The 26,479-nt window shown below is 39.4% G+C and overlaps 1 protein-coding gene across 12 annotated transcripts; it reads right to left on the bottom strand.

Moving 5' to 3' along the window:
* Nucleotides 1-2,737: 2,737 nt before the first annotated feature.
* Nucleotides 2,738-26,415, bottom strand: LOC131676622 (receptor-type guanylate cyclase gcy-21-like). 12 transcript variants are annotated; one of them, XM_058955806.1, is made up of 11 exons: nt 25,885-26,415; nt 20,426-20,571; nt 18,986-19,878; nt 10,648-10,783; nt 10,303-10,517; nt 10,213-10,236; nt 5,122-5,235; nt 4,579-5,059; nt 4,235-4,516; nt 3,906-4,179; nt 2,738-3,844 (listed from the first exon to the last, which is right to left on the bottom strand). In XM_058955806.1, exons 3-11 carry the CDS (start codon nt 19,264-19,266, stop codon nt 3,624-3,626), a joined length of 2,028 nt encoding a protein of 675 aa, XP_058811789.1. In that variant the 5' UTR covers nt 19,267-19,878; nt 20,426-20,571; nt 25,885-26,415; the 3' UTR covers nt 2,738-3,623. The 12 variants fall into 12 exon arrangements, with proteins under 12 accessions (XP_058811789.1, XP_058811791.1, XP_058811793.1 ...); XM_058955808.1 differs by having other exon boundaries at nt 18,986-19,875; XM_058955810.1 differs by having other exon boundaries at nt 18,986-19,832.
* Nucleotides 26,416-26,479: the final 64 nt, after the last annotated feature.

The raw sequence follows: 26,479 nt of genomic DNA, 5'->3' as shown, positions 1-26,479 counted from the left end.
TGTCTGTGCTTAATTCATTCGGGATTCCGAATACCCTCTAAGAACGGTTGGTTTCAAAATCGCCCGATGAAGGACGTTCGTTGGACGACATCCAAATAACCGTTCAACAGAGGTCCATCGTTGGACCCGTGATAAACGATTTTGAAACAATTTTTTGGGCTTCTCAGTGGGTACCCATTGAGACGTCCAAAAAATTGTTTCAAAATCGTTCAACACGGGCTCAACGATGGACGTTTGTTGAACGGTTATTTGGACGTTGTCCAAATCGGTCCAACGAACGTCCTTAATAGAGTACTTGACAATCGGTAACTGTATTTGTGTATTCAACGATTTGTTTTCCTCCAGCTGTCACTGGTGGAGAAAAACATATCGGAAATAACTTTTCGGTCGGATTATCTTCACGATGGAACCTGACCAACCTGTAATGTACGCGTTCGGAATAAGTTTTTCAGCGACGTAGAGCATTTCAACACCATTCTGAATACTTAAAACGAGCCTTTTCAAACGTTTAATTTGGTTGACAGTTTTATATATGACAGCTGGAGGAAAACAAACTCCCCAACCCAGTAAAGTTCAGCCGGAAATGAACTGGAATTCTGGCTGGTTCCAGTTCGTATTCCGGCTCCAGTGCAACAACCGATTCTAACTAGAATCGGTTGTGTCACTGGAGCCGGAATACGAACTGGAACCAGCCAGAATTCCGGTTCATTTCCGGCTGAGCTTAACTGGGAAGTAGTGTGTGTGAAATGATTTGCATAGAACTCTATAGGACCCAGTAAAGTTCAACCGGAAATGAACTGGAATTCTGGCTGGTTCCAGTTCGTATACGGGCTCCAGTGACACAACCGATTCTAACTAGAATCGGTTGTGTCACTGGAGCCGGAATACGAACTGGAACCAGCCAGAATTCCGGTTCATTTCCGGTTGAGCTTAACCGGGATTACCAAGTTAAACCCGGTTCTAACTAGAATCGGTTGTGTAACTGGAGCCGGAATACGAACTGGAACCAGCCAGAATTCCAGTTCATTTCCGGCTGAACTTTACTGGGATGTATCCAAATGAACCGGAATTCTGGCTGATTCTAATTGGTATTCCGGCTCCAGTGACACAACCGATTCTAACTTGAATCGGTTGTCACTGGAACCGGAAAGCTAGCTAGAAACAGCCGGAATTCTGCATCATTTCCGGCTAAACTTTACTTAGCGATAGCGGAGGTGCTGGTCGCCATCTTCTTTGGAAGGCCGCATGGGCATGTGGGAAAGTTAAAGGTTGTGTGCGTATCTGGTCGTGTTAATTAACTTCTTAAGAAGCAAAATATTGTGATTTTCTCGGGAGCAGTGCTTTGTGCGACGCGAAAATTAAAAAATCGAATAGAAAAGTGCGATTGAAATTGAGTTATTTGATGTCTATGATACTAGAACAATTGCAATGTGTATGCGCATACATGTATACGAAATAAGAGTGCGTGCGTGATAGTTTCCACCTAATTTAACCTCACTTCAAAAATTCCACCCGAATTGATCTCAATCTCGCACTAACAGCGGCCGGAACAACACAAGTGACGGTGGAAATCTCTAGGCTCGTGAGGCACCTGTCGCATGATGACTCAGATCCAACAGCGAATGTAGGTGAGTGGACTTTGTTATCTTTCTCCCTAAATACACTAAATTTTCGAGATTCTATAATACCCATCAGCTTTACTTTCCGTAGAGAAACAGGCACAATAATTTTGAAGTGTCTATACTTGGGATACTGCATGGGTTGTGGTAATACAAAATGCGCGTAAGGTACGTTGCATGCGAAATATACCCAAGCGTGTACTGATTTGACATCACCATACTCTACGACTCGCTGATGCGCTCGGACGTAGGGGTGGTAATGGTTTTTATCTATACGGAGAGTGATAATCAGGAATGTGTACTGTCGTCTTTCGTTATTTCCTGGAAAGTTCTTGGTATACTTGGTCCTATTGATAAAATTTCCTCCTAACCAAAGAGACTAGAATAACAAAGAGACGCCATGTTTCGTTTGGATTTGATGGAAGGACGAAATTCAGCACAGAGATGCCAAATTTGCAGACATGTCTGCAAATTAGCAGACTTAATTTTAGCTGTAGATTTTTTCGATGACGCAGATATTTGCAGATTTTTTAATTTGGTTGCAGATATTTACAGTTTTTTTTTAGTTTGGTTGCAGATATTTACAGATTTTTGAAAATAAAGGCCTTTGGTTACATTAGTTTCAAATTACAGTTTTATCTACTTTCGGCATTTTTGTTACTTCCCAGGCTTTGAAAATTATTATTGCAGACATTTGAAAAAAGTATCTGGCATCTCTGATTCAGCATGAGGGTAACGAATACCAAATGATGCACATAACAGGTTTTGTGAGGCTTGCACATTTGCAGTGTTGATTGTGACCCGTAACTTGGTTGCTAGTTGAATTGTTTTCTCTGAATTAAGATGGCGTCTCTTTGTTATTCTAGTCTCTTTACCCCTAACTGCTTCGGTTCGACCAATTTTTCATTCCTGTATGGCGAGGTAGAAAATAAATTTTCTGAAGCTGAGCAAATCACAAATTTCAGAAGTATACATACTTACTATTGAATTTAAAAGGAACTAATTGTGAATTACTGTGTATGTATAATGTAATTACTTGACGGGTTGTTTATAGGTATAGTCGCTTGCTGTCCCTTTGATTGTTGGTCAACGGACCGATAAACAACAGTAAATAGTTTATTTTGATCAATTTTTTTGGTTACTAAAATTTATTTTGTTCTCAATGGTCCACGGCTGGTTCGAAAAAGGTACACAGATTTGTCATTAATCATTTTCATTTTACAAATTTCGGTATACTTTAAGCATAAACATTCAAACCTCGGTAGCATTGCATAAAATCTTGATTTTTAAACATTGTTCGACGTTTCAGCATGTTTCTATTCCTTTGCGAAGGAAATTGATAGTAAAAAATGTTTTGTAAACAAACAGCTAGAAATGTTGACAAAAATCTCATTTCAAATCACAGGTGTGACTAATTGGTTCGCGAATAAATTACTTCATAGAATTTCACATTTCGATCGCTAAATTGTATTTCAAATGGGCCAATGCTAGACGTCAGGCAATATTTACAACAGAGATTCTACATAAAACATCACATTTACCTAGTTTTATATTTCGCTCAAAGTGTTTGTTTATCACGTATTTTTTTATTTCTTACTGCGGACATTAGCACCAAGAGGAAATACATTAAAATGTACGTTTGCCACAACTAGTTTCATTTTGATTCATTTTCGTTAGAACGCAACATACGTGTTCGTTCTGCTCACCACTTTTAGTAATTGACTAATTAACAGGAACTTCATCGTAGTAAATCTGATCAACAATACCTAAACACTGCCGAATTTAATATTTAATTAAATTTACTTAATTATTCAGTCAGCTGGGTGTTCATCATATGTCCAACACTACTATATCACTACCTCTGTTATTAAGATATGCTATACGTTTACACAGCGGGTATATACCATAAAACAACTACAGAACATCAATGGCATCATTGCTACCGTGACGCCGTTCTGTTTACTGGAGTTACAACTAGTTCTATTGGAAACATTCAGCATTTCTTTAAATCATCTGTAGAAATTCCGGTTCCGTCACAACGCTCGGTTTATAGATCGGGATAGCCGTATCAGGCGAAAGGTGCTCGAAGTTGGTGTGACCGAGCAACCAGAAAGTTTCCATTTGTCCTTTACCCTTGACTTCGACCGATCCTCGTAGTTTGATCTTGAACCCGCCAATTTTGTCTAGAACCTCTTTGGTATGCTCTGAAATGTGCACCTTCATAGCTGCAAATAGGTAAACTCTATTCAATATTGCTGTCTCTTCCCCTTCATAACAGATACCTACGTTCACCGGTTGACTCCATCCTGGAGGCGGTATTGATTGTGTCCCCGAACAAACAGTACCGAGGCATTGTCGTTCCGACCACTCCGGCAACACAGGGTCCCGTGTTGATTCCGACTCTAATTTCGAGCGTTCGGTTTCTCATATGGGGAATAATAAATCCAGAGATTCCACAGAGAAGATCCAGTGACATCATCGCGATTTCCCCGGCATGCTTATCTCCATTTCGCTGCGGAAGCCCGGAAACGACCATGTACGCGTCACCGATCGTTTCCACCTGAAATTTAGAATGATGGTTATCTATACTGTTGATCGGTGATCGTAGAGCCTACCTTGTACACGTCGTACTTCAAAATGATCGAGTCGAACAGTCGATAGAGTGTGTTTAACATGGTAACCACCTCCATCGCACTACTGACGGCTGAAATATACGTAAAGCCGACGATGTCGCTGAAGAAGATCGTAACCGAGTCGAAAGTTTCCGCTGGAACTTGGCGTTCCTGTTTCAACTGCCGAACGACTGCTGGCGGAAGCATCTGGTACAACAATCGGTCGGCTTTGACCTTTTCATTGCGCAGTTCCAGAGTGCGAGTTACTAGCTGGGTGGAAAAATCCTAGGTAGGGAATAATTTGAAACTTGAAGAATCAGGAGTTCATACTGAACTGTGGAATATACTTGGATAGTGTTGGTTGCATTCCGAACCATCAGTACCAGCATGGGACTGATGAGAACGATCAGCAATACTAAGCCGAACGAGATCATCTGGTGCAAGCGGGCGTTTTGCATTTCGTCTTTGACTGTTGTCTTCACCATGACCTGTAAATCGACCTGTAGAGTCTGCAAATTATCGATGAGTGTGTTCACCGAATGGTAATACTCAGCAAATGCATTCTCCCGTTCCTCGGTGGATGCGTTCATCAGCACGTTTTGACGCCATTTACTCAACACGTGGAATTCTTTGCTCTCCATGATGATCATGTTTGCCATGAAGTTTTCCGCCGCCCGTAGATGATCCATCGCAGCTGCATCCCTTCGAACGAATTGTGCGAAATTATCCAAGCTAAGGCAGCCGCGTTTGATGAACTGCAGCACCAGAATGGCAGCAATGTTGATATTCTCAGCCGCTTCGATCACATTCTTGTACACGACCAGTTGCCTGTGAGAAGAGAATGATCACTATTAGGGCTAGTGCGCTTGGTGATAGACGACCGGAATTACCGCCACACGATGCCACTCAGGAAAAAACCCACGCTTTGGCTGATCTGGTCCACCAGGTGTCGGTTGAGATCATTATAGGACTCGAAGTTTGATGCACAGAAAGTTTCATTGTTGCTGAAAATGGAAGAAATTTCGTAATTACGATCCATTACGATTTCGTTAGAATATACCGTTCTGATTCAAAATTTGAACGGGCGTCAATTTTAATTCTTAGGTTTATTTTTTCTTTTAAAATAATCATTTTCTGTTTGTGGTTTATTAATCCCAAAATTGCATTCCGTTATTATGATTCAAATCGCAAAAACATCTTTACCGATGATCATTTTGTGCAATAGATCAATTAAACGCATAGTAGTCTTTCAATATTCAGTAGATTTTGAGAGCACTTATTAGTTCTTTCAATTCAAGTAGAAGGATTAGCTGAAAAGACTGGCAGTAATTCAATATTTAAAACCCGTATCAGGACCATTTTACTATATAATTATACCCTCTATTAAATGGCCGTTGTAATCAATCGCTCATTGAAATTTAAATCCACGAAGCTAAGAAACCTTTACTAGAAGGAAATATAAGCTAGTGCACAAAGCCACCTAACTTGTCTTCCTTTGTTATTTCATCCTAAAATCTACCAAACTTGCTTGTTCCCTCTCGCAGGTTGATGGGATTGACGGTATTGTAAACATCATCAAGCCACAATAGATTCAATAGAGTTATCTAAATATAAGGACCTTCGCTCTTTTTAGTTTTTATTTGCACCAAGTTCTACTACTAAAGGTTAATTAGTTCTCATGTTAATAATCCACCAAACTTTATGACTACTGAGGATTTGATTTATATAAGAAGCCCGCTTCAAGATGTTGATTACAATACGCCTCGATAGTGGTGTGTCGAGGAGGCCGGGAGGGCTGATATGAGCCTTTTTTCTGTTCTATACCTTTCCTCTATTTACCAGCTCATAACCAAAAATCAACCAATAACAAATAGATAATTGAGAAAGGATGTGCTATGTGTGGTGATTGGCTATTCAAGTATTAGTAGTGTTTGAAGTACTAATGTATGTCTCATGTGATGATCATAACTTCAGCTGTATCTTGTACCTATCTAATCTATTACGTCTCTCATATATTGTCTTTTATTTCTTCTTTTCGAGTCCTATACTGCCATTATACACCCGCCTTCAGCTGGGTCAACAAAGATGGTGATAGTGAACGTCTTAACACTCACACATTCTCCAACGCGGTCTCAAGCATGAACCTATAAAAAAGCCCTCGCGCACGCGGTTCCGTATCGATCACGTCCGGAAGTCTACCCTTAATCCTAGAAGTCTAGGTCCATGCCTTCAGCTGGACCAATTAAGAAAATACGCTCATACCTATTAGACAACACTTCTCATGGCGACATGACCGAGAACCCTATCGATATAAACGATCCCACTCTCTGCCAGAATTCTAACCGCGCACTGAAAATTTAATATCAGACTCACGGTTCGCGCGACCATTCAAGAACACACGTTACAAAATCACGTCAGCGCACAAACGTTAGAGCCCCTCGCGATTTTCCAAGCAACCTACGCCCACGAACTCGCAAACGTGATTACACCCCGGTGATAAGGTGAAAATCTCAGCACTCATAAACTTAGCAACACGATCTCAAGCGTCAACCTACAAACTCCCGCGCTCGCGCCATCATGAATCGGGATCGTCCGGAAGTCTCTATCCTCGGTACCAACAATCTAGGTCCTTGTTAATTAATAAAAAAAAATTGAAAAATAACTCCCATATCCACTAGACAAAACGTTCCATGGCGACATGATCGGAAACTCTAGTGATATGGGGTAACTCTCTCCCTGTCAGAATGTGATCCGTACACCGAAAGCTAAAGATCGAAATGACGGTCCGCGAATATATGAATGGCCGCAGGGTTTCAAAATCGAATTTATACACGCGAAGTCACATACGCGCGAGCACACGCGACAAACACGTCAACATACGAACGCTTAAGCCCTTTGCGATCATCTACGCACACCTATGCCCGAGATCGCGTAAACTTGATAACACTCCGGCAATTGTGTGAACGTTTTAGTACTTACGACGTTACAAACGCGGTCTCAAACGCGAACCCGCAAACGCGCGCGATCATGAATCGGTCACGTCCGGAAATCTTTAGCCTTCATTCTAGCAATTTAGGTCCATACATTCAGTTGGATCAATCAAAAAAAAAATAAATAAAGCTCATATCCACTAGACCGCGCGTTCTACGGCGACATGAATGGGAATTCTAATGATATGTAAGAACCCACTTTCTTCTGGAATCTGAACCGTACACCAAAAATTAAGTATCAGATTCACGGTCCGCGCGCGATCATTCTAAAACACATGCGAATATGCAAAAGGCACACGGTTATCAAATAGAATTTATACACGCGAAGTTCATACACGTTAGCACACGCGACATACAAACGCGCACGCGACATACAAACGCACACGCGACATACAAACGCACACGCGATCGAGCACGTTAACGTACAAATGTTCGAGCCCTTCGCGATGATACACGCGATCGCGAGTCCCTAAGCCCGCACATACCTGAACCGTACAATGAATATCACATTCAGAATCACGGCCCGCTACAATTGGCCTAATGCAGTGTTTTATTGGGCGACATTGCCTGTCTCGTCTGCAAATTGTAGTATGTGATTCTGACGGGGAGCCCTTCCGAGAACCTAGCTCTACAGCTCCAGTAGGATAACTCTCGAAAAAAAAAGATCTACCAAACTTGCTTGTTATCCACAGAATTCTCAATAGAGAACTGTGCGCCAAACCTATAAGAATTCATACTTTTTACTCAATAGAAAATGAGATCAAATAAAACTATAGAATTTTTTGTTTCTCTTTCCAGCAACGTTCAGCCGGAATTCTGGTTGGTTCTAATTAGTATTCCGGCTCCAGTGACAGCCGTTTCTAACTAGTCAGCATTCCGGTTCATTTTCCGGCTGAACTTTACTGGGTTTTACTTGAATTAAAAAAAACTGGGAGCAAGTGGCAACACTGTTGTGATTGGGTTTGTTGTTTTTGCGCTCGTGATTTTGAATTTGTTTTCGATATTAATTAGGTATTTTTGGGCGGTATACATATAGTCTGTCCTGCTGACATAATTAATAGTGACTTTCAATTTATTCGTGACATTGATTTTCGGTCGTGTGGTGACAAAAAGCGAAAAAAATCTGACATCGGAATGCCATTCCACAAAGTGAAAAGTTATGTTTTGATTTTTGACTTATGCGTAATTCCCTACTAAATTTTCATATATCGCGCTCAATTCGCCATCTGCAGGTGAGTAGCGGGAAGTGTTCCCTGCGCATAATAAACTAAGACTAATAAAGACAAAGTAGCCATAAGTTCTGCACTTTTAGAACAAACGTATCATTTATGTAACGCAAACAAATATTACGACGTATTTGGCAGTTTTTACGGTTTTTACACGTTCTGCCATGTAAAATAAAATATTGTCTATTTTAGTGTAAAACTCGACTGACAAAACTGCAACACGTTTTTTTAAATGCTTTGATGTTCTTGAATTTATCAAAATTGCGCAATTCTGTGTACGTACCTTACGCGATACGTTAGATGATGTGTGATGTGATTTAATAGTGACTACAGCTAGTGACCATAAAGGCGTAAGTGGCGGCGAAGGAGGAGCTCGAGCAGCTCATCATTTTCGTGTCGCGTCGGCGTCTTCCGCACTCTGTTCGGAAACGCCACGGTGGTCAATTAAGTTCATACCTAAATCCTGGAACCAGATTATTTACAGGTATGTGCATAAATGGAAATAACTTTTTTTTTAAATCGCTGCCGGCCAGGAGGTCAAAACCAACTTTTCATCACACTCCATTCCAATTAAATAATTTTGGCCAGATTTTCCGAAGTGCGACCGGTTTAATAACTGCAACGCACAAATCTATACCGTTTATTCAAAACGTAATATCTAACAAATGTAAACAAACTGAGTTTATTATGCCAAATAAAAGCTAAGCATTGACTCTTTATCGTCCACAAATAATAGAGAAAAATAATAACTCTTTATATGTTAATTTAATCTTAAGTCAAAATGTCACATATAGTATACTAAAGCTTTGCTAATATTTTGTAGATGTGATGTTTTGCGTTGTGATGTTTCTCCAAGTCGACTGTAGTTAGTATGTTTTTCCAATGCCAAACCTCATATCTACGCTCTCGGTTGCAATACAGCACTTGAAATATATCACAACTACAAGTCCGTCTCTTAAACGTCACAGTAAAATGTGGCATCTACAAATGGTGTTGCCAAGACCGCATATGTAAAAGAGCATAATAGCAAAAGTGATCGGCAAAACGTAATAAAATAATAGTTATCAATTATCTCCCTATTATCTTCGCGAAAAACATGTAATATGCTTATACGACCCTGCAATGAGTAAACGCAGAGGTGATAGTAGAATTAATAGACTGTGTGCTTTAATTGTTAAATAAATTTGAAGGTTGCAAGGAAATTTTTGCACGCGATTTTCTCCGTTTGACGTTTCTGTTAGATATGATGTAATGAAAAAAACGCTCTAGAAATACACTGCTGTAGTTAAAATAGAATATAGGATAGTATACATTGTAGGCAATCTGATTTTTGTTACAATGTACGCAAGATGCGCATTAGTTGCCCAAACGGAAAATAGCAAAAAAACAAACAAACATGCGAGTGTTCAATATTTCGATTTTCAACTGCAATCAATGTTTTTATTGCGAAAATTGTAAACACGGAGGAAAAACGCTAGTCGACTGGATGACGTTTTTTTAAGCCTACTATCTACCATTGACGAAAAAAAATTATTGCTTCAACGTGCGACGGTGTCCATCGATTTATTCAACAGGCGTTCAGTATGGGACCAGCGTTTAACGATTTTCAGATACTTTGTTAGGCTTCTCGGTAGAAAGTAGTGACTATATTTGGGGTGAGATTAAGGGTCCTTGAATTAATTCAATAGTATTAACCTTATTGCTCCATTTCTCAGACATTCGAATCAGAACGGTATTTCCCAGTTGCATGCGTATGAACGATTACCTTAGCAGTAGATTCCTTGTTTCGCTTGAAATATTTGAATCATAAAATTTATATAATCAAGCCACGACGGGTCCTACAAACTTCACATACCTCAAATCTTCCGCAATGGTTTGATTTGATCCTTCGCCAAACTCAATGTCCCAATCTTGGCTATGGGCGACTAGCCGTTCCAGGATAGTGTTGGTCTGGGAGATTGCCTGCTCGGCATCGGTCCGGTTTCTTCGGGTCAGCACGAAGTAGGCCAGTAGTTTGCGTTCTTTTTGTACTGCACTCACCAGGATCGCCATATTCATTGTCATACGCATCTGAAAAAAGGTCAACAGCAGTAGACAGTAAATATCGGGTTTAAACATGAGTGTACGCCGAAAGGAACAAGCATCCAAGTCTAATCGCACACAGTAGTGCGGTATAATAGAATTTAATTTATTAGTATACTTCTCCATCAACGCGCTTCGTCGTTTCGTATTTAATCGTTTGTTGGCAGAGCAGGATGGCGTTTTGCAGTACGACGGCAACGATTGGGATCAGCAGTACCAGTATCATGTGGCACATGAACCAACGGCGGCCGTTTCTGGAAGGGCAAAAAGCGTAGTCAGGGTCACGCGTAGACAATTATTCAAGGGCATAAGTATATGAAGTAATCTCATGGTACAGAGCAAATTTGCTCTATTTACAATCAGGCACTTTGCCATATTTCTGAGTTATTTTAGGGTTGTCTGGTCACAATTTGTGCGACTGAAAATTGCGTCCAGTGCCAAAGAGTATCGATTTTCCATTTAACCTGAATTGAGAAGGTGTACCAAGTGGATAAATAACGAAATATGCTCGGAAAGTTCAATGCTATGGGTTGAGCGCAGTTTTACCGAGGTCGGTTGCAGCAGACATAAGGTTTGTTCCAGTACCAGGAGAAACTGGAAGTACTCCGGAGCAAACAGGGAGAAAATCGTTCCTGTACTATCTTCTTCTCTTTTTTCTTCTTCTGGTGGCAAACCGGAGTAAAAAGGAGCAAGAATTTTTTGCTCCGGAGCAACAGGGAGTAACTTCCATGTACTGGAACAAACCTATAGTTTCCATGCTGACCGGTAGAAACATAGACAAGCAGACAACAATTCGGTGGGGGGAAATTGCAATCGCCGTTCTTAATTTTAATCAACCGTCGAAGAAACTTTCAATTGATTCTTCAAGATTTCTGTTAGTAATGCATTTGTTCACACGACTTCATATGTTAGTTTAACTCAGTCGTCATTCTTCTAGGGCCAGTGAATAATTGAATTGCATTTAAAAGCTACTATTATGCATTGCTTTTGTGCAGTCAGTTTCCCGATGCTTACGCAGTATACTTTCTCTTTTAGCATAATCTACACCTGGAAATTCTTTCTTTTATCCATGATTTAGCTATAGATATTAAAGTTTGTCTGTTAAATTTATTTGCTTTGGTTGCCAATTTCTTTGTAGACTCCGCACAGAGTTTCCCGTAGTTTGAGTACAGGATTGACACATGGTAATCTGATTCTCATAAGTCAGTAACGTGGCATGAATCAAAAATAGAAGGAATAAAGTAACAATGTCTGGAAAGATATCTTCCAATACCCATTTCAAAAGGAACCCACTTCTACGTATTGTGATTAATATTAATCCTTTAAATTGAATCAATGACAGTAAATTATAACATATGGTTCAATTTTTTATGAGTGAATATAAACTTAACAAAGCTGTGACAGACCGTAGTGTTATAGGATTGGCACGTCAGCATTTGCCCAGGGTATCTACCGTCGAAAATCGAATAAGACGGTATATACGCATTCGTACCACCCGGACATTGTTGGGAATGCCAGGGAAAATTTTCTCCAAATGTCGTTTGTGGCGCTTCCACTACTCCGGCATGAATCTTTTAATATAATCCGTGCTCGTGCGCGGTGCTAAATCGTATAGGCGAACTTCCGTCAGATCATCGTTCGTATACAAGAGAATCTTGGTATTGACTAATCATATTCGCCGTCGTGTTGCATGTTGTTCTTCGCTGTTTTCTGTTTCGGCTACGTTCTTAGTACTACACTCCTCGTATGATGTAGTTGATTTGTACGAGACGAGGAAGCAGACTGAGCTATGACAGATATTTTGTTCATTCTATTGATGTTCTAATTAAGTTTTCTAAATCAATTTCTTATATTTTCATGTTGTTTTTTCAGTCAATATACTGCATAGATCCTTGGAAGGCCATGAAAAGAAACAGTCCTTAAAACATTAGCTCCTATTGGCGGTAGAGGAGGCTTCAGTAAAACTGATCAGTACAACCAGCTGGACTAAATAACTAAATCTGATCATAAAGACCAGAATACTCCAGTTGAAGGCAGTTCACATGTTCACCGAATGTCGCAGATTTAGCAAAGTATGGGTTAACAGGGCTCCCATGGTTGACTCCATGTAGACACAACGGGCCTCTGATCAGCTTTCACTGCAACCAGGTTACTCTTCATCACGCAACGTGTGCTACAAGCATCAGAGTTAAAAATATTCAAATTCATTGAATGAAAATTGATCATATTCAGCCGCATTCATTTTCAATATTCAGTGACGCAGCTGAAAATGTCAAACGAACAAACCGCCCATTCATCCATGCAGATTTTCATTCGGCTCCGATTATTACACGAAGCGACCGTGCAGCAACGAATCAAACGCATCAAAGTAGGCCCTGGCACAATGTAAGCGATGATGATTGTTGTTTCATATGCTTTATCGACATTTGAAAACATTTTCCTAGATAATTAGTGTAATGAATATATTGTAGGATATTCAACTGAATGAATAAGATGGATAGTTGAATGAATATTTTTTCTATTCACCGCGAGTCGCAACAGGTTCTTTTTCAGCCGTCAACAAACGGCTTCGATTATTTCTAACTCTGACAAGCATTCTTGTTCGAAAGTTCACGGAAGCGTCTAAACATCGTTCTAACACAGTAGCCGTGGGCAAAGAAACACAAAATCTTTGGTTTAAATACATCACCTGACAAAGTAGTACATTCCAAAGACCAGCTAACTCTTAGAACTGCTGCATTGATACACTGAGCAATTAAATTCTCCCCACTCGCAGGATTCATTCAGCGAGAAGTCATTGCAATAACGGTTGAAGTATCAATAACTAGCGGTGAGTAGGAGCTTGCGATCGCATCTGCCTATTTCCTGGAGATACGAATACAGTACCACCATCTGTAATTGACGCCCTCATAAAGTACTGCAGAAGCATAATCAATGTTACGTCTAAAATGGGTTAAAGGGAAATATAAGTGCAATATTGAAGTGACGGGCGGGAACGTGTGGCAAGCCGTCGAAAAAACGGGAGGGTGTGAACGCACCCCACTTACGATGGGTTTGACAGTGGCGGGATGACGGCAGCACTGGAGTAGTCAAACACGAAAAAAACCGTATAACCAGAAAGTGTTTTCGCCGGCATTGTGCAGTCGTGCGTAGGAGTCGCGACGTTTCTTTTGTGCTGCTACATCGACAATACAGTGCGAATTGCTGGGCGTGTTGATTCGGAGAAGGAAATCAGTCGGATACCAGCGAAAAGCTTCACTTGCGCGAGCACAGGCGTCGTGAACCCGTGAGAAAGAGTGCTTAACCGAGTGTGATATCGAGGACGTATGGCGTGAAATCGGGATCCAAAAAATCATGATGCATCCGTTCTTTCTGCTGCCTTGGTCAGTGAAAGTTTGCGTCAGCATCGTGGTAGCATTGGCATACAAACCCATCCATTGTGGACCGTTTTACATGCTGCTCAACAAGCGCAAGAGTTGCGTCCATGTTGTTTGGTGATTGGCAACAGATCTTGTAGTGCTAAATATTTCGGGTGTGAATCAGTTTCGGATGTGTTGAGCCCAAGTGAAAAAGTGTCAACGATCAGCAAATGTTGTGTGCGTTGGTAAAGGAGGTATAAATTGAGGCCTCCCAAGATTAGCCGGAAAGTGACCGAAGCTATCACGGGACAAGTGGAGAAAAAGATGGCAAATTTAATCTCTTCCGAATCAGTCTGGCACTTTGAAGCGTGCGGAAATCACGGACGACTGTAGATAAACCTCCGAGAACGTTACGACTATTGGGCGGTTGTGGGGTGCACATTCTTTTATCCTATTTTGATTCGGTTCTCATGTTTTGGATCAGCTAGCCTTGATACCTTGCAACAAGCCCTTCATCAGTTGATGTGAGACCAATACACATCATACAATACGGGGTAGCACCGGACATAAATAACAGAGATACCTTCTAGAATACCTTTCGTCAAATGATGTCAATGTATGCAACAATGTAAATAAACCTACCGCGAGGATCATAATCGCCGACGAGGACAATTGCCCTCTGATAAAAGGGATCAGATCGGAAATTTCTTCGCAATGTTGTGATGTAAATGTGTTCCAAAACGACAAGCAATCGGATAATTTTGATCTGTCAAAATGCATCTAGAACACGGTGTTCTAAATGCGATGATTTATCCACTTGCTCTAAATATTGTTTATTTGGTTTTGTTATCACTTATTTGACACATTGTTTTTTTCTGTTGTCAGTTGTCATACTAATAATGGAAAATATTTCAAACAGTGTTCTATTCGTGTTACAAATGCTGGAAAATTTAAAACAAAATAGTTGAGCTGTTCTAAATCTGATCCAAAATAGTGCTCGAAAAATAGAACTGCTTCTCAGCATTGCGATCGATCTGTTTTAGTTGGTGAGCTATAATAGAACAGTCCGTATAGGATGCATCAGCGTTGCGAGCCGCCTCATGAAAAATAAAAACAGTCTAGGGTAAGTGAGAAAGGCAAATGTCTCCCTCTCTCAAAACTGATAATGTCGGAGCATTGAATGTTTTAATGAGCACCCACTTTCCTGGGTCGGTTTCAAAAGACGAAAATATGGAAGGTTAGTGTTGTGATGTATTTCACCGCTTTTTGTTCCTGAAGTGTTTTGGTAGTTTTACTTATGCACAAATCGCTTGCCAAATCAGAAACTTGTTTTGACTTTATCTTCTTTCGGACATCAAAGCATGTCCGAAAGAAGATAAAGTCTAAACAAGTTTCTGATTTGGCAAGCGATTTGTGCATAAGTAAAACTACCAAAACACTTCAGGAACAAAAAGTCGGTTTTATTTTATAATGCGGTGGAAATCATTTAATCAATTGTTTCTAACAAACTTCATAAACCTAAAAAAGAATCGTGTCCACGTTTTACTAACTTCCTAAGTTCCTAGCCATTGGAGAGAAATGTAATGGAACAACTATATAAACATTTTTCTACTAATGTTCTATTTTAGCTTTGATAAGGGCGTTAGTTGTACGGTAAAGAACTATTTACGTCATTCGTAGAAGCGTTCCAACCAATCAGAAACATGGAAGGGGCACATCACGACCATTTTTTAAAGCGGGAGGCCTAGATCTGTCGTTTTTTGAAGCGTATCTCTCTCTATGGAAATGCCTGGTACTTTAACTAATATTTACCTTTACATTATTAAAATTTTCAAAAATTTATTGTGCGATGATCGCAAAAAAAAATCAAGAATTAATTGTTACATTGCTGAGCTATCAGCTTGAATTTGCACCTCCATATCGAATATAAAAACGTAGTCCTACGTCAAAAAAGTGCTAAAATATAGTGAGTGTTCTCTATGCTTAGGTGGGACGCTAGAATTTGTTCAACATAGCCATGGCACAGCGCTGAATTTTGGAACACTTCCAAATAGTAACCCCTACGTTGCTACTAGAGCTAATTATTAACCAAAATGAAATTAGAAGCGAGATGTTTGGCTTGAAATTTATGGTCGTATAGGTACAATGTATATGCAGTTAAAACACAATTCTGTATGCTAGCTTATTCGAAGCTTTCCCTGGGTGGATTATTTTTCATTGACCATGCACTATGTAGGTTTTCTTTGGTACCTACCTGTTTAATAAATTAGAACAATCGTGTCAAATGAAGAAAGGAAGTATATGGAAGCGAATGTATTTCACGATATTCTTGATTTATAGCATGAATTCCAGCTTTTTGTAGAAGTGTGTAATTGAATGGAGAAACTTGGTATAAAAGGTCCGAGTTATCGTCATGCTACCGTTCATCGTTTTTGGTAAGCAGGGTGAATTCTTAAAATAGTGGAAGACACTTGTTCTGCCGATCGTGGTGACTGAAATCGTTCTAAAGTTACGTATATAAAAATTAAGTAAATATTAAAGTCAGTTTTAGATGGAATGCGGTAATGATATTAAGATGACATCGGTTGCCACCAGTGAAATTCGATAACTCCGATAAACCTGTACCCACAGCATCATACAGGCTGCAATCATGTTGACAAAGCGATTTCTGTATTGCCTATAGTTTTAGAACTCTCAGTGTCAGTAGGATCGTAGTACTGCACGTACCCTAAGAATCGGCTGCGAAAGCAGTTGAAACCGTTGCACTATGGTCCCAAATCTGTATTTAGGAAGACAAAACTGTTTACGCCTAAACCGTTGGTTTTAGATATATAGTATCTTCGGCAAACTTTCTTAGAACTTTCTTGCCGATTTTTTTATATTAGTTGAATTAGGGTGGTCCTTGTGGTTAGGGTGTTCAAAGTATCAACTTCTTAGATATGTAAAATTCAGCTACATAGTGTTCTACAAAGTTATAAATCAATCCAATTGAAGCAACTTTTCTGAAGAAACTATGTGGCTATCTCTAATGGTTCATGAGCTATGATTTTTTCAATATTTAAGGTAGGGTGGCTCTTTAAAAATTGGTTTTCTATTAATATCTTTTTATGTGTTAATTTCTCGCTAATACTTTGTTCTAGAGGTTTTTAGAACTTTTGTAAATACACATTTTTGTCGAAGCAATGAAGTTTCTATCTCTTTTGTTTGCATAGTTACAGGCGATTTACAAAATAAAAATGGTTTTTTTCAAAGCTATATATCTTCCAACATTTTCTTTCTAGTACTTGTTTTGAGCACTAGTCCAAACCAAAAAGGATTTACTTAAGTGAACATAGATAACTTCTGTTGGCCGATTTAGAATTAACGATAGTTTGCAGCTAACACTACTGTAAATCCACTGTACTATTTAGATGTACGGTAGATTGTTCTTTCAAAAACGTTTACAAATCTAATAGAATTGCCATGACATTAGGTATTATCACACTCAATGACTATTTCACAGTTGATTTTACCATAAGAGATTGAGCGATGAAAACGTGACCCCTTAAAATCACTATTTTTCATTTGTCACTTCATACATTGATTTATCGTAAATACTTTGTTTGCAGCACTTTTAGAACTTTGTATGGCGAATATTTTTGCTGAAGTAACAAAGTTATTATCTTGTCTATTTGAAAAGTTATGAACGATTTTTGTTGAAAAATACACCATTTTCAAAAATTAATTATTTATTTTACAGAAATAACGCTCCCGCAGTTTTTTCACCAAAAACTACAAAAGTTTCGATCTTTCAAATGAAATTAAAAAATTGAAAATTCATTTGCAATATTAGAAGATATATAGCTTTGAAAAAAACCATTTTTTTTTTGAAAATCGCCTGTAACTATGCAAACAAAAGAGATAGAAACTTTATTGCTTCGGCAAAAATGTGTATTTACAAAAGTTCTAAAAACCTCTAGAACAAAGTATTAGCGAGAAATTAACACATAAAAAGATATTAATAGAAAACCAATTTTTAAAGAGCCACCCTACCTTAAATATTGAAAAAATCATAGCACATGAACCATTAGAGATAGCCACATAGTTTCTTCAGAAAAGTTGCTTCAATTGGATTGATTTATAACTTTGTAGAACACTAATATAAAAAAAATCGGCAAGAAAGTACTAACAAAGTTTGCCGAAGATACTATATATCTAAAACCAACTGTTTTGGCGCAAACAGTTTTGTCTTCCTTTGTCCTTCCAGATTTGGGACCGTAGTGCGTTGGTGATAAACGGTTTGTAGTGGTTTAGCTTTTTTAAGTTTCATAAAAAAAAATGCGAATCTGTCCGTGACAGCTCATCAACGATATTCATCGGAAAAGTTCATTTTTCATGGCCTCCTTATCTAACCTTTACCGTCACTGACAACCATGTGTCTCCATTCAAATGCTTTCGGTGTGAATTGAGCAATTTTGAATGCGATGAATTGGAATGCTAATTTGAGTGGGTGTCAATCATTGGAATACATTTTGCTACAGCTTTTGAGTATTGTACGTGGATTTGTTTCAATTACGAAATTAATATTTGGCAGGCTGAGACCAACAACTGCTTGTTAATTGTTGAAAAGCTAGTCAAATAAATAAAAACATTATCAAATCAAAGCACATGCAACGAAAGATGCTTCCGTTCAAAAGAACTTGAATCGAAATTAATGTTTCATCGCACAATTCCCCATGGCAAGATTCCATCTCTTTAACAGAGTACGCGACGGTTGTTTACCAGTCTATGTCTTTGACGCTATCAGATGGTTGCCTCACAACGGGATTCAGTTCTCAGCCCAGTAACACGCAGCATAGATACTCTCACTAAATTGATGTCTGAAAGTTTGGCGAAAGTTTTCACCATTGCCGTAACCTACTTCAGCAGATACTATTTAACCCCACCATCAACCGTCGTAACTCAGCACACTTTCAACGATAAATTTCAATCTGCTCTGCAGACTAGCAATAACATCATCAACAGTATGTCAAACACAACAAAATGGTTTCCGAAAGAACTCTATGAAAGTAATTTGATTTCCCTTTTTCACCCATAGATTCCATTGAAATAGCTTACCTCGAGTTGGGATTAAACTTGACACAGCCATAAATGGTCACTTTTTGGGTCCGTTCCGGGGCCGTCGCCATGTCCGACACCGACTGTCTGGATGGCCGCGAGTAGGAATTGGCAATCGAAGGTGATGAGCGCCGGGAAGCACTCGTATGCTTTCGCAGGTATCGCCGCAACGCCGAAGGGTCGTCCTCCAGGCAATTGCCGTCGATTTTTACGCTTATTGCTTCCGGGTCCACCGGGGAACGCGTCGTCGGTTTGTCGCACGTTATGTCGAACACTTTCATCCTTCCCCTGTTCGGTGGGAGTTTGGTTTTCACTTTTCTTTTGGCCAGCGACACAAGGTCTTCTTTTTGTGGGGGTTTCAGTTACAAATGCACCAAACCGTTCAGGATACGAAGGGATGACGATTTTAAATTGAAATCATTATTGATTCGACGCAGCAATCGGGGATTTATTTTCGAACTCGGTCACCGTATTTTTGCTGCACGAAAGGCTACGTTTGCTTGTTTCCGTTTGTTTTGTCAGTCTGATAGTCATATTTATAGGTGTATTGAAGTGAAACCGCCAGAGGACTGCAATTTAATGGGATCGAAACAATAACATAACAACAACAACCACCATCACCACCGTACCTTGGCACAGTCTGTTCGAACAGTCTGATCACACCGGAACAATCAAATTAGTTTTATCTGCTTCAGATCACTGTTGCTGTTGCAGTTCACCATGCTGCTGGACATGGTCCAGAGCGTTGTTTGTGTCGTGTTCTTTTACTTGCTGCTGCTACCGCCGTCATGGGAGTACTATGACCAATAAATATGTGTCTTTTTTGGTTTTCATTCGAACCCGACTACTAGATCCGAAAAGTTTCACTTGCTTGATTTCAATTATTTTTTCTACTTTTTGTTTGTGATTTTTAGTTTTTAATTGGGTTTTGAATGTCAATCAAGAGTAAAACAAATTTTCAAAACCAGTTAAGTGTGGATGAAATTAATCGAAAACACGAAGAAACATCTATTAGTCCCATCTGTGTTGTTCACAATGCTCAAATTTTGCACAGATATTCTTTGACTAATCGATTAAACGAATTCAAAAACAATCGAAAACCGCGAACTGCACGAAGTATGAAACTGAATAATACATCGTTTTATAAAATACCTATTAACTGTGGGACGGCATAGCGTAGTTGAGAAACCGATTGCCTTCTACGCAGCTTTTTTCTACTTAAAAAAAATATGCGTTTCGACTTCGTCTCATCAGAATCCGACACTAACTTAGTGACGGCTATACTAGCGCCGGATTGACCCTAGCTTCAAAAATACACTAGGTTTCTGGGCAAAGCCCTAGTCCTGCGTGATGGTTCGTAAGAAAAGAAGTTCTGATCAAACTGATGAGAATTAATGAAGACGAAATTTGGTTTGGCTTACGAAATTTGGTTTGGCTTACCTATTTTTTGGGAGATCGTCCATCGTAGGGGTAACGACATAAGGGGCTGAAATAGCCGCTCACTGATTCTTTCATTCCTGACAGTTTGCTTAGCTTAGGTATCTTAAATTTCTTTCGTGGTTAATCATGGTTTCATGATTACGATGCTGGAAACGTTCATGGTAGTTTCGTAAAAAAACTCGTGTGCTATGGATCGGTAGCGGCTTCACGTTACTGCGTCAGCCATTTTGAGAGAAGGGAGCGAAAAGAACGCTCCGATGAAGCCGAGGAAAAATGCCGCCATTTTACTGTGTGAATTTTTTGGAGCGTTCGGTGTGATACTTCCCGGAAAGTATTTGGAATGGAGTGGAAGCAAGCTATGATATGAGAAAACAACCGGCTTGCGGCGTGTGGCGAATACAAGTCATGAGAATATAGTGTCCGGAACTGAAACATCGTAAATAAAGGCACAGCCGAAAAGTAGCATTACGTATACAAAGCTGATATAGCGCGTACATGCTTCAATGATCTTTAAAGCATGTATGCTTTACAAATGCATTTAGTGCTATTAAAGAGCGAATATAAAGCCAATCTAAGGTTAAGGTGATGTCGTGGGTTTATTATTTATGCGTCTCCTCTTGAGAATTATATTCGCATTGAATGAAAGCGCAATTGATTTGTCTGATGTTCTCGGTAGGGTCATTGAATATTGCAGGCGATTGCGGGTAATTCTGGTAATGGTTGCATTAAAAATATGCAAAATATTTAGAAAAAACCTGCTTTAATCCACCTCGCGGTGCAATTGTGCCTTTCTCAATCATGAACACGAGACTGTTTGCGTTGTTTATATTCATTAAAAGCTTTCAAATGCATATATTACATTTTAGTATTATACATGACATGACAGCTGTATACAAGAAAAGAAATCATTATTCGAGTTCAAAAATTTTGTAAAAGAAAAAATAGACACGGTAATATTGAACTGAAAAACCTGTTTCAATCCACCCAGAGCAATTGCGCCTTTCTCATTTATCTAAACTATGATTCATTAACTGGTTTTGTTCAATAGAATTGTGGAAATGTCTATTACATTCTTATTTCACTTAGCACGTATCCCACGACTACCACGAAAGTCCGGGTCCGGGTCTAGTTTCCGGTGTTTTCAGTTTCCATTTTTCACAGCTTTGATGTAGATAGATCTTGCAAAATAGAATATGTGGCTGTTGCCAACATCCCTGAATTTTATCAAAATGTTTGTTGCATTGTCTTTGTTTTTATAGACAAAAATGTATGACGCGGAAAACCCGCCAATTAACTCCGGCCCCGGGGTAAGTTGGCGGTATGTATGAATACGCCAGAAAATGGAGATTCAATTACATCAAAGGTTCGTGCTGAATGTCTTTTCAATAAAATTGTATATTAACCAACAATTGCCAATATATTTCAGTCTCAATGCCGCGGCATTTTACTTTGACGCGTATTCCTATTCAAAAGCATATTTTTGAAATTATTCAGGCGATTGCCGGAATGAAATATCCCCTGCATTGACGAGATACACAAAGCTTTACTTTGGAGTGAACTCCAAAAATAAAAATATTTGATGACTACATTTACACTCTAATTAGTAGCGCCAACTTGCCCCGCGTGCGTCACCCCCATATTACCCGAACCGCATTTTTACAAAAAACTATTTAAAAAATAACTTTAATTCATGGATAGATTAAATATCTACACGGATACTGAAAGCTTTTTTTACGCACAATCGAAAAATAAAATCAATTGGGAAATAGATTTAAAATCACCCTAAATAACAAGTGTTTAAAATTTAAAAAAATTACTTGGTATGCTCGAAAACACAATATCGCCCACAACTTCTACAAAACAAAATGTTTTTTAACAAAAACACATTGGATAATGGGTTTCACATAACTTGAGGTACACAATGAGAGGCAGCGCTATATGTCTAATAGAAACGGTGACAAAGGGATTCCGCCAACTAGCCCCGGCCCCCCTAATATTTAATTAACTTAATCAACATGAGTTCAACGTTATCTTCATGTGATTGTATTTTGAAATGTTGGTGGAATGGGTTTGGAAGTTGGGCGGGTGGGGGTTTAGTAGAGTGGGAGTGGAGGATGCGTCAGAAATCCTTTATCTTATTTCGGTATACGGGGTGGATGAAGGAAATGCGGATGTGAGGGTGGTCAAAAGGGAGAAGAGCGATGAAGGAGCGCGGTGTGAGGGCAAGGGAAGGGGGGGTGCTGAGTAGCAACACAATACTCAACCGCAAATATTGCCTTTCATTTGAGACTTGGTTTGAGAACATCGGTTCAGTCATCGCCGAAGTGGAATATGCCCGGAATCCGGGACTTCCGGAATCGTCGATAGTGGACAATATATCCAAAGAATGTTTGATTGGCAATCAGTGATCGAGACGTGCGAATCGCAGTAATTTGGTGACCATTTCAATAGATTTTTGGTCTGCTGTGTTACGATTGTACCGATTTATATGGGTAATTCCAATGTACCCTTTACTAACCAATTTGTAACTCCGGAATCAAGAGTCAGAACCAAATGAAATTCAGCAGCAGTCAATGGCATTACTGTATCTTTCATTTGAAATCAAGTTTGTAAAAATCGGTAAAGAATTCGCTCGGTAATAGGTGTGATATTGGCTTAGGAACTTGGCGAGTTCCCCGGAGGCATCATGAACCGTCATAGGTGGTCAATGTGGTCAAAGCTGCTTTGATTGATCATTAGTGATCCAGACCCGCAAACTAGAGTAATGTTGAACCCATTTTAATATGTTTTGTGTCATATGGACATCTTGGTTGTACCAGTTTATATGGGAATTTGCTGCGTGACCACACTCTTCAACCCGTAACTCCGGAACCGGAAGTCGGATCAACTAAAAACTCAATAGCAGCTTATGGGAGCGTTATACCTTTCAGATGAAAGTAAGTTTGTGAAAATCGGTTCAGCAATTGTGTGAGTTTAAATGACACATACACCCATACATACACACACAGACATTTGCCGATCTCGACGAACTGAATCGAATGGTATATGACACTCGGCCCTCCGGGCCTCCGTTTAAAAGTCGATTTTTTTCAGTGATTGCATAGCCTTTCTTTATATGAGAAAGGCAAAAAGGTGCGAAAACGGCAAAATCCCAAAAACTTTTTCATAAAAATTTTTTTTTTGAGACAATATTTGAAAAAAAATTGAACTCCAGCTTATATGGGAATTTTATATGTGACCAGACGGTTTAGTCTATATTTCCGGAACCATATAAGCGATCCCTACGAAATTTTATAGACATCTGTGGGGAGATGGCCGCTTTTCCCGGGCACTTCCGGAACCGTCTATGTTGGTCAATGTAGTCAACGAAAGTTTGGTTGGCCGTCGGTGACCTAGGACTGCAAATTTAAGTTGTTTGAGAGACATTTTAGCGAATTTTTTACCTTTTTTACTTTCATCGGAGTATCGGTTTGAATCGGAATTCTCTATGTGATCGCACGCCACAACCCGTAACTCCGGAACCGAAAGTCGGTTCGGGATGAAATTTAATAGCCATTTACGGGGATAAAACACCTTTCATTTGAGACTAAGTTTGGTTGAATCGGTTAAGCCATCTCCGAGAAACCGATGTGACTGGTATTCTGCATTTGGATACTTCCGCCGGGGCTTCCGGAACCGATGATGATGGCCAATGTGACCAAAGATACTTTTAATGGATATTAGTGACCTTTGGAAAAAATTTCATCTTTATACATTCATTGCAGAATTTGTTGAAATCGACATTTTCTACTCATCGCCCTGTAATTCCGGAACCGGAAGTTGGATCCATTAGAAATTCAATAGCAGCCTATGGGAACGTTGCACCTTTCATGTGGGACTCAGTTTCTGATTCAGCCATCCCTGAGAAAATTGAGTGAGATTCTGTTTGCGTACACACACAGACGCATATACACATATACATACACACACATACATTTGCCGAACTCGACGAGCTGAATCGAATGGTATATGTCACTCGGCCCTCTGGGCCTCCGTTAAAAAATCGGTTTTCAGAGCAATTGCAATACCTTTCTATTGAGAAAGGCAAACAGATCCAGTTTGTGCATAAGGGCAGAATGCTTAACGTGAACAAGTGGAATTTTCGTTTAGTTTTCTACTCGACAGTAATTGACACCAACTTGGAGTCAGTTAGACGATAAATCGAAATGCGACACTAAATTCAAACAGTTCACCCAACATATGCAAATATCAATTTTGTGGATTTGTTCTGTAAAGAAGAACAGCCCTTGGTCCATGTGTTAATGGACCGCTATCTAGGGTCCAGATGGTGGAGTCACCTCTTTGGCGTAGGCGAATATCATTCAGTGCGGAAAGATGCCGACGAAATATAAATATGAATATAACAAAACCAATTTTGGGAATCATTTTGTCAGCACAGAACCTATTAATGTGAGGGGATCGCGAATAAAAGTGTCAATGAGTTAAAATAGAAATTGGGAGACCATTTCACCATAATCTTAAACATTTTCTTTAAATTTAGTGCTCAGTTTCGTAATACTGAATCAAATCAATGTTTCTACTATTCGTAATATTTTGGAGAGCCCTGTCGATCTTGTTATTGTTGAATTTCTTCTATACTATAGATTATATTACCATATTGTATAGATCACAAACACTTTTTAGAGCTTTTCAGTTTAATTTTATACAACATGATATAAGTATGATTAATGGGATGGTCTTTAGCTTAAACTTCACAAACTTAATTCTGCCTAAGATATTCTAAACCATCAAACTTTTTCATTAATTAACGCTGTTGGTTTATTTACTGATTGAATTTGAATGTCTTAGTAATTTTATTTGAATTAGTTATGGAATTTGCGTCTCATCAGAATCCGAAACTAACTTAGTGACAGAACTAAGCTAGTGACGCTAGCTCCATTTTCTATTCTATTCTATTCTAACCCTTACGCAGCCAGTATTGAAAAGCATCCTGGAAAACACTGCAGTTATTCTTTAGTGTTATTCTTGTCAACAATAATATTTGAAGCATATTATAATATGTCGCAAATATTAAAACGGTCAGGTCTACTGTGCAGAGTTGGGTTTGAAAAGCTAGCGCCGTATAGACGCTAGCCCGAAAAACGAAAATACTATTTGTATTTCTGAGCAAACCCCTAGAGAAGCGTGATGTCCAGCAAGAAAAGGAGTTCTGATTAAGGTTATGAGAATTAATAAAATCGGAACTAGGTTCGACTTGGCAAGCCAATGCAGTATGCTATAATTCTCCCCAAATAGTAAAATTTAGGTAAAACCCAATTTTTCTCCAGTCAGGAGAAAATTTTTTAAAATTACATTTGCGTGTGGAAGGCACAAAACCTATAAATAAATTAGTTTAGTTAAATTTTATTTGTACTATTTTAATTTCACAATTCCTCAACCGCAACGAAAATATTCTATACCATCTGTCAAGGAACGCTGTTTCTATTCACACAAATCACTGTTTTCATGCAAACTATCCATTTTAAAATATTCTGATTGAGTCATCACACTCCCTCCGCTATACCATCTTTATGTTGTCCATTCATGACACTGGATCCCAATTTTCATCACTCTCTCAACGTACACATAACAAATCCTCTTTTGAATTCAGCTGCAGTTCTCCTCGCGTAGCACTTCCTTCGTGACGTTCGCACGCACTTGACCTCTACAATCACTGGTAATCCATTGTTCTATGCCAATATTATGACTGCAGTGCAACTGTACAACAGGTAATCCACAGTAGGCATATGAAGATCAAGGGCCCATGGCTAGTGAAACTAATTGGTACCACGCACGCTGAGATTTCATCCTTCGAACTTCCGAGCCTAGCTGCACTTCCGGAAACGGTACACGCGATACTGAATGTTCCTGGCACACTGGGATGCCGTTTATATAGTGATGGCTCGAGCTCACACACGACGACGCGACAGTACAGTGCCACGGATGGAATAACACAGCCTCCCATGCCCCCATCGATGTTTGTGCCTGGGCTGGCTGCGGTGCTATTATACTCAT

This window comes from Topomyia yanbarensis, chromosome 1 (genome assembly GCF_030247195.1).
Source record: "Topomyia yanbarensis strain Yona2022 chromosome 1, ASM3024719v1, whole genome shotgun sequence".
NCBI lineage: Eukaryota > Metazoa > Arthropoda > Insecta > Diptera > Culicidae > Topomyia > Topomyia yanbarensis.
Note: the sequence above shows the minus strand (reverse complement) of the source record. Positions and strands in the feature narration are given on the sequence as shown.